The sequence below is a fragment of the Rhincodon typus genome, chromosome 43 (assembly GCF_021869965.1).
Source record: "Rhincodon typus isolate 14 chromosome 43, sRhiTyp1.1, whole genome shotgun sequence".
Lineage (NCBI taxonomy): Eukaryota > Metazoa > Chordata > Chondrichthyes > Orectolobiformes > Rhincodontidae > Rhincodon > Rhincodon typus.
The window spans coordinates 8,046,899-8,055,980 of NC_063374.1; the positions used below are offsets into that span (position 1 = coordinate 8,046,899).

Here is a 9,082-nt window from a genome sequence, read left to right on the forward strand (position 1 = left end):
TCTCTCTCACACCCCCCCACCCTGTCTCTCTCCCTCTCCCTCTCCCTCTGTGCCTCTCTCTCTGTATGTCTGCGTGCCTCTCTCTCTCTCACCACCCCCATTCCACCCCGTCTCTCTCCCTCTTGTGCCTCTCTCTCTCTGTCTGCGTGTCTGTCTTCCTCTCTCTCACCTCCCCCACCTCATCTCTCTCTCGCTCTCTCTCTCTCTCTCTCTCTCTCTCTCACCACCCCCACCTCACCCTGTCTCTCTCCCTCTCCCTCTGTGCCTCTCCCTCTCCCCCACCTTACCTGCATATATCTCTCTCTCTAAAGTTTTAGCAAAGATTTGTAGCTTGGATTGTGGGTGAGGTTTTGACTTGCTCGCCAATACAAAATCTGCACTATGAACGAATATCCCCGCAATTTCATCCGTAGATACCTACTAAATAGACAATAACAGGAGGACACAATACACCCTAACACACTGGCCACACTGCCCTACATCAAGAACATATTGGAACTGACAACGAGACTCCTAAGACCACTAGGAATTATGGGGCCTACAAGCCCACGGCCATTCTACAACAAACACTCACAAGGGTTAAAGACCCCATTTCCACAACACGCAGAACCAACATGGTTTACAAAATATCGTGCAATGACTGCCACAAACATTACATCGGACAGACAGGAAGGAAACTAGCCATCAGAATACATGAACGTCAGCTAGCAGCGAAATGGCACGACAAACTTAATATCTGTACACTCGGACAATGAAGGCCATCAGTTTAACTGGGACAAAGTAACCATAGTAGCCCAAGCCAAACATAGACACGCACAGGAATTCCTAGAGGCACGGTTCCCAACCCGTAATGTAATCAACAAACATATAGAAACCATGTACAAACTAGAACAAAACCTGAAAGACACTACTCACCGTAACGGACCGGACAGTTTAAATTCCAAGCAGGGTAGAACAAGATCACTTCATCGGAGGCCCCACTGATGATGATACCTAGCATGGTGATGAAACATCTGAACGAAAACACGCCAGCTCCGCGAGCAAGTCAACAACCTCTGTCTCTCTCTCTCTCTCCCTCTCTCTGTGTCTCTCTCTCTTTCTCTCCCTCTCTCTGTGCCTCTCTCTCTCTCTCTCCCTCTGTGCCTCTCTCTCTCTCTCTCTCTGTGTCTGTGTCTGTCTCTGTGCGTGTCTCTGTCTCTCTCTGTGCGTGTCTCTCTCTCTCTGTGCGTGTCTCTCTCTCTCTGTGCGTGTCTCTCTCTCTCTCTCTCTCTGTGCGTGTCTCTCTCTCTCTGTGCGTGTCTCTCTGTCTCTCTCTCTCTCTCTCTGTGCGTGTCTCTCTCTCTCTCTCTGTGCGTGTCTCTCTCTCTCTCTCTGTGCGTGTCTCGCTTGCTCTATCTCCCTGCATATCTCTCTGTGTCTCTCTCTGTCTGTCTTTGCTGCTCCTGGGATCCCTGTTCCCAATCCTGCCCATGCTCTTGTGCTGCACCACTTCCTGATGTTCTGCTCACTCCCTCCCTATCCACCCTCGGCTTTGTTCCTCCTCCAAATTCCTCATCTCTCTCCCTCCTCGATTGCTCCCCTTTACCCCTCTGCCCCTCCCTGGAGGAGCTGACTCGCTCAGTAAGGAAAGGGTTCAATCATGAGGCCTTCTCAGACAGACTGGCCTTGTGTTCTCCCAAGTCCCGGAGATCGTGGGTGATCTACTGGAAGGGACTGGTTGGTTGATAGAGAGAAGCTGTTTCCTCAGTGGGTTTTGTTTTAGGTGGGATGGAATGGTGGTAAGAGTCTGGGACAAGGGACAGGAGTTACAGATGGGAGCCAGGGTGTCCAGGGAGCAATATCTGATCCGCCCCCCCCACCCCAGCCCCCTCCCCCCAACGTGGCTGATGTGAAAGTATCAGAACTGAGAGTGTATGGGGAGGTGATGGCCTAGGGGTATTATTGCTGGACTGTTAATCCAGAGACCCAGATAACATCCTGGGGACCTGGGTTTGAATCCCGCCACGGCAGATGGTTGGAATTTGAATTCAATAAAATGTCTGGAATTAAGAATCTAATGATGACTGTGAATCCATTGCCAATTGTTGGGAAAAACCCATCTGGCTCACTAATGCCCTTCAGGGAAGGAAACTGTCCATCCTTACCTGGTCTGGCGTACATGTGACTCCAGATCCACAGCAATGTGGTTGACTCTTAAATGCCCTCTGGGCAATTAGGGATGGGCAATAAATGCTGCCTGGCCAGTGACACCCTCATGCGATGACTTTAAAAAAAAGGTTTCTGTTGCGTTTTCCAGGGAATGGCACAAAGGACTGGAGAGTTTTACTCGTACTAGGGGGCATAGCCTCATTAATAAGGGGGGAGCAGATTTAGGACTGAGCTGAGGAGGAACTTCTTCACCCAAAGGGCTGTGAATCTGTGGAATTCCCTGCCCAGTAAAGCAGTTCAGGCTCCCTCGTTGAATGTTTTTAAGGCAAAGATAGGTTTTTGAACAGTAAAGGGGATGAAGGGTTAGGGTGAGCGGGTGAGTGGAGCTGAGTCCACAAGAAGGTCAGCCATGTTGAATGGCAGAGCAGAGGCCAGATGGTGGCCTATCCCTGCTCCTGCTTCTTATCGGGAGGGAGGGGAATTGGGGATGCGGTCGTGGCTCGCAACCTCAGTGAACTCTTCAATTAAAGGCTTAGCAGAAACAGGGTTGAGAGAGAGAGAGAGAGAATTCCTGGCCCGGGGATCCCTCCTCAGAATGTCCTTCCCAGGTTTGGCGTAGACTGGGGCGGGGGGAGGGGGGTTAATTGAAGAGTTCACTGAGGTTGCGAGCCACGACCCCACCCCCTGTTCCCCTCCCTCCCTTTCCAGCAGTACAGCGGTACCACTACCTCCCTGACTTTCGGCCTTGTGGTTCTCCCAGTGGGGCAAGTCACCGTAAGCGGGAGCTGGTCACCGAGCTGAAGAGGAACAAGATCGAGTTTGACGTTCGCAAGCTACACGTCGGAGATTTCCTTTGGATTGCTCGAGAGAAGGTGCAGCACCAGCCAGGTATGTGCGGGAGTGTGGCAGGACTCGGATAACACCCCCCACCCACCCTCCAAATCATACAGGGTCAGCTCAGAGCCCCACTAGGAAACAGTAGGCTCTTTGAACCGTTCAGAGCAGGAAGACACCACACGCTCTCTCTCCCTCCCGCACAGCCTTGGGCTAATGCTGTAGAACTGGGGTTTAAATCTCCCTGCGGCACCACGAGCAATTTCAGTCCACTTTCTAAAATCTGTCCATAACACCATCATCGATTGGTGTCAAACCGACCTGGGTCACTGATGTCCCCTCAGGGAAGGAAATCTGCCAACTTTACCCAGTCTGGCCTACGTGTGACATCAAACCCACAGCAACTGGCATGAGCAATGTGAAATGGGAAGGCTGTAGTTCGTCACTGGCCTTGCCATCCCAATCCCCACTCTCACGTCCTGGGGGCGATGGCTCGAATCCCACCTCGGCAGACAATGACATCTGAATTCACAAATCCGGAATTTAAAAGCTGGTTTAGTGACGTACAAATTCACCAACGTGGATTGTGGAAACCTGCTGTCCTGACCCAGTCAGGTCAGTGGCTGACTCAGGAAGTGTTCGGGTGGTCTTGGGGAGGGTTGTAAAGGGAGGGCAAGATGCGGTGGAGCATTTGGGGAGCTGGACTCCTACTGCCCAAATCCTCAGTGTGGGACATCAAAGAATTTGTGTCTCACTCTGCGTCCCCCTCCCTCTCCTTGTTTCCCCCCCTCTCTGTCTCTCTCTCTCTCTCTGTCTCTCTCTCCGCACCCCCCCCCCGCCCTTCCTCCTATCACATGTCTCGGGGTCAGATTGCAAGCTCTGCTGGCCGGTCCCTGCGGATACTGTACAACGTTAAAGCTGGCGCTGGTTCACTGGAAGTTGGTGGTGGGTGCAGGGACTGAGGGCTTGGGAGTTCTCGCAGGGCTGTGAGGGTGGTGTCTCAGTCTCTGATAAGGCCCCCACACTAAGCGGTAGCCTTTCTCCCTGACAGATCAGCCAGCTTCCCATCGGGCCCGCGAGCTGGTGCTGGAGTATGTGGTGGAGAGGAAGAGGATGGATGACCTGTGTGGCAGCATTGTGGATGGACGCTTCCGCGAGCAAAAGGTGAGGGAACAGGAGGTGATCTCTGCAGCGGATGCTGGACTGGGATATTGCGGTATGGTTCGGACAGGCTGGGTGTGAGTACAGTTTAATGGGGATACCACGCGAGGTAAAAATCAGGGAGGCACATTATTGGCTGTAAACTGAGAGAAATTGGGAGTGGGGAGTTGAGCAAGACCTGGGTGTCCTTGTGAACAAGTCGCTGAAGGTAAGCATTGGAGGGGCAGCAGGCGGTGAAGAAGGTGAAGGGGACACTGGCCTTCATAGCGAGAGGGCTCGGGCTACAGGAGCTGGGATGTACAGGGGCCTTGGTGAGACCACCTCTGGAGCATTGTGTGCAGTTTAGGGTCTCCTTATCTGAGGGAGGATGTTCTAGCGATGGAGGGAGTGCAGCGGAGGTTTCCCAGACAGATTCTTGGAATGACCTGTGAAGAGAGACCGGATCAGTTAGGACTATATTCACTGGGGCTTTAGAAGAAAGAGGGAGGAGTCCCATAGAAACCTTTCAAATTCTCAACAGGACCAGACAGAGTAAACACAGGAAGGGTGTTCCCATAGCGATGGGGCAATCCAGAACCAGAGGGTCAGGCTTTAAGGATAAGGGGCTAAACCTTTTGGGACTGAGAGAGGAGAAATGTCTTCACCCAGGGAGCAGTGAGCACATGGAACTCACTGCCACAGAAAGTGACTGTGGCCAAAACACTCTGTTTTCAAGAAGGAGGCAGATGTAGCTCTTGTGGCGCAAGAATAAAAGGGATACGGACAGAGAAAGCAGGAGCAGGGATGGCGTCGAATGGTCAGCCATGCTCGTATTGAATGGCGGAGCAGGCTCGAGGGGCCAAATGGCCTCCTCCTCCTTTAATTTTGTATGTTTCTGCGTGAGGGAACCCCCTCCTGGCACCAACTGCCCTCAGCCCATAACGGTCTGTTTCTTCAGACAGTGCTGGCAGAATATAGCCGTGTCACCTCACCATGTCTCTGTCTCCGGCTGCCTCTGAGCAACGTGGCTGGTGGAGGGGGGTGTCAGGAGTGGGGTCGGGTCGGGGAGTGGGGAGCTGGTTCTCCCCCAGGCAGAGGGACCCGGCCATCCCGGTGTGGGAATCGGAGAAAGTTAGTTCCCTGCTGCTCAGTAACACAAGTGGAAAGCGAAGCTTCAGCTGAGGGGCCGAATGGCCGCCTGCTCCCATTTCAGTGCTCGGCAAGATTGCACGAGGCATTCGTGCGCTGGGTCATACCGCACAACCCAGACCCTCCCCCGAGGTCAGTCTCTGATCCAGGTGCTTTGTGAGTGACGGCTTTATTTCCCCGTCTCCCCATCTCCACAGTTCCGGATGAAACGCTGTGGCCTCAGGAATCGGATCTATCTCGTGGAGGACTGTAGCTTTGTGAAACACCTCAGCTTGCCAGAGAGTACGCTGCAGCAAGCTATTGTTAACACCCAGGTAAGGGCAGGGCACATGGCACCATCACGGGCACTGTTGCCAGCTGCTGTTAGTGTTGTGGTTAATCTCTCTGTCCCCCTCTCTCTCTTCACATTCCCCCCTCCACCCCCTGCTATCTCTCTGTCTGTACGTCTCTCTGTCTCCATCTGTCTCTTTCTCCCTCTCCCCCTCTCTTACTTCCCCTCTCCCCTCTCTTTTGCACCTCCCTCTCACCCCCCCTTCTCTCCCCCACCACCTTCTCCCCCATTCCCACCCATCTCTCCGTCCCTCCACCTTCCCTTTCTTGCACCCACCTCCTCGCTGTCCTTCCCTTCTCTCTGTCTCTCAGACTCTTGCTATCCCTCGGTGTCTCCGTGCGGGCGGGCGCTCGGTGTCTGAGGCTAAACCCTTGCTGCTATTGTCCTGAATCGCTGCTTGCTCTGACCGATCCTTTGTCCATTGGCGCTGTAGGTTGTGGATGGATTCTTTGTAAAGCGAACCAAAGATGTGAAGGAGTCAGCAGCTTACCTCACCATTATGACGCGGTTCCTACAGAAACTCTATCTGGTAGGTTCCTGGAGCATTACTCTCTGTTTATAAACCAGACACAGCCCCTTCAGCCCATCTGCCACATGTTGGTGTTTCTGCTCCACTTGGGCCTCCTCCTCCGACCCCTAGCTCCACAACAGGGCTGCTCCCCCTCCCTCCCTCCCCATCTGTCCCATCACCCTCTCCTACTCTCCTTTTTTCCCTCATGTGTTTATCTAGCTCCTCTCCGCTCCCTCCCACCACCAAAAACACATCAACTCCATTCACTCCAGCCCTTCCCTGTGGGACAGAATGCCACATCCTCCCCGCTGTCTAGTTGGGGGAAGACGTTTCTCCAGAATTCCCAACTGGATTCGTTCATGACCGTCTCATATTGACGGCTCCCTAATCCGGTCTCATCCACCAGTAAGGTCTGAGAAGGTTCACTTAGCTTGGATCCTTGGGATGGAGGGGCTTGTCTTATTGGGTAAAGCCTGTATCATTTAATTTTCTGTATTTCTGAGTGAAATGGAGAAGAAAAGGGACAGTTGAAGGATTGTGGAGGGAATTACTACACTTTAGAAAGTTCCTGAAACTCACTGTAGACGGTGTTTACACTGTTACTTTGTTCTAGCGATGAGGGGTCGCTGTTTGTAGCCAGCAAGTTGCTGGGAGGCGGTTGTATGCAGAGGTGGCCAGAAACAGCTGAAAGGTTTGTGCCATCTCTGATTGGTTCCTGCGTAGCTGAATAGCTTGTGGAAGTGAATGATGCAGCCCAGAAGCCTTTAGACTGCCGGAGGGGGAGTTGGTGTGTCTCTACCGGCTGCAGGCATAAAGGAAGCCAGTTACGTTCTCCCACAAGGAGCAGCCACCAGAGATTTTGCAGCCAGTGTACCAATTGCTGTGCGCCTTCTGCGAGGAAGTAGGTGAAACTGGAGAATTGAGATTCAAAAAAGGTGCACAGATAAAGTGAATGGCAGGTGTCTTTTCCCTAGGATGGGGGATTTCAAGACTAGGGGTCATATTCTTAAGGTGAGAGGAGAAAGATTTAACAGACATGAGAGTCAATTTGTTTTTACACAGTGAGTAGAATGAAGTTCCAGAGGAAGTGGTGGATGTGGGTAGAGTTGCAATCTTTAAAAGACGTTTAGATAAGTACATGAATGGGAAATGTAGGAGAGATAACTCTATGACTTGCAACAGAGATTCCTGTCAACCCAAAAGGATCATAGAGTCATGCAGGTAGGAAACAGACCCTTCGGCCCAACCAGTCCATGCCAACCATAATCTCAAACTAAACTTAGTCCCACCCGCCTGCTCCTGGCCCATATCCCTCCAAACCTTCCCTATTCACGTATCTATCCAAATGTCTTTTAAACGTTGTAACTGTACCTGCATCCACCACTTCCTCAGGAAGCTCATTCCACACACAAACCACTCTGTAAAAAATTTTGACTCATGTCTTTTTTAAATCTCTCTCCTCTCACCTTAAAAATGTGTCCCCTAGTCTTGAAATCCCCCATCCTAGGGAAAATATACCTACCATTAACCCTATCTATACCTCTCGTTATTTTATAAACTTCCATAAGGCCACCTCTCAACCTATGCTCCAGTGAAAAAAGTCCCAGCCTCTCTTTATAACTCAAACCTGATTCTATGGACTGGTGCTATTGAGCCGTGTTTCCCCAGTGTCTAGCCCGAAAACCCAATCATCTTTGTGTTTGCTTTTGGCTGTCTGTACAGGTGTGTTGGGGGGGTTCGAATTGTGACCAGCAGAGCCATATGTGGATAGTTCCTGGGAGCTCAGTTTGTGATGACCCTTTATGTATTGGTCATGAGCTGTGGCTCTTGTTAAGGAAGGGAACCTGGATGTTGATTTCGGTTGTTTCCAACAGGCACGTCAACTGGGGTGAAACGATTTGACCCTGGGAGTAGTGGAGTTTGAGAATTGACACACTTTCCCTGAGTGGGTCCTGACAGTGAGCAAAGGTTGGGCCTGTGTCCGTGGGAGTTAGGGGGAACAAAGACGAGCTGATGGAACCATCGGATTCTGTCAGCCTCAGGCAGGCCGGATGCGCTCCCCTTCCGAGGGGCAGTCTAGATCTAGGGGACAACAGCTTAAAAACGATGGTCCTCCCATTGAAGGTGGAGGGGAGGAGGAGGAATTTCTGTCCTCAGACACATGGCCTCCTGAGGAGTCGTCCCCTCCAGAGAGCAGCGGTGCCGGGGTTGTAGAAATGACTTACAGCTGAGGTTGAGGGATTTGAGGTTTTACAGGGGGGAATGAGACCCCAACGACCTAATTGAATGAGCAGAATCGGGGCATTCAGTGATGGGATAATTTTTGTCCTGTCTTTCTCAGCAAAAGACTCTGCTGAGCTGCAGGAAAGAGGAACAGGTAGCGTGCAGCCAAGAGGGAGCAGGCTCTGACTCCTGTGTCCTCCTGACCTTCAGCGATTTCAACGAAGGGGCCATGAAAAACCGGGTGAGTGAGGTTTTCTCCTGCACAGATTCCCCACTGTGTCCCTGTGCTTTCCCACCACCAGTTACCCAGGGCCCTGAGCTCTAGAATTCCCTCCCTAAACCTCTCCGCCTCTCCCTCCCCGCCTTTCAGATGCTGTTTTACCACAAATTTGACGCCAGTTCCTTACGGACAGAGAGACTTGCATTGTTCTGTCACCTTCCACCTTCTGAGGGCCGTTGGCATTTCACAGCCAATGGAGTATTTTCAAAGTGTGGTCACAGTACGAGACACAGCAGGCCTCTTGTGCACAGCAAGATCCCAACACGTCCAAACGCACGCGTGCGTGCACACGTGCACAGAGATACACACACACGTGTGCACACGAGCACACGCGCACACGAGCATACGCAGACACGCACACGCTCGCGTGCCCACTCACATGAGCACACGCAGAAATATGTGTGCACACGCACACGTACAGGCACACCGAGACCCACACACACACACACACACACACACACACACA

At 52.1% G+C, this 9,082-nt stretch overlaps 1 protein-coding gene across 1 annotated transcript in view; it reads left to right on the plus strand.

Moving 5' to 3' along the window:
• Positions 1-9,082, plus strand: part of mus81 (MUS81 structure-specific endonuclease subunit) — a 22,809-nt gene that overhangs the window by 9,078 nt on the left and 4,649 nt on the right. The window contains exons 8-12 of the mRNA XM_048619631.1: positions 2,909-3,036; positions 4,034-4,146; positions 5,469-5,585; positions 6,036-6,131; positions 8,455-8,577. Of these exons, the coding sequence (XP_048475588.1) occupies positions 2,909-3,036; positions 4,034-4,146; positions 5,469-5,585; positions 6,036-6,131; positions 8,455-8,577 (577 nt within the window). The remainder of the gene's footprint in view (positions 1-2,908; positions 3,037-4,033; positions 4,147-5,468; positions 5,586-6,035; positions 6,132-8,454; positions 8,578-9,082) is intronic.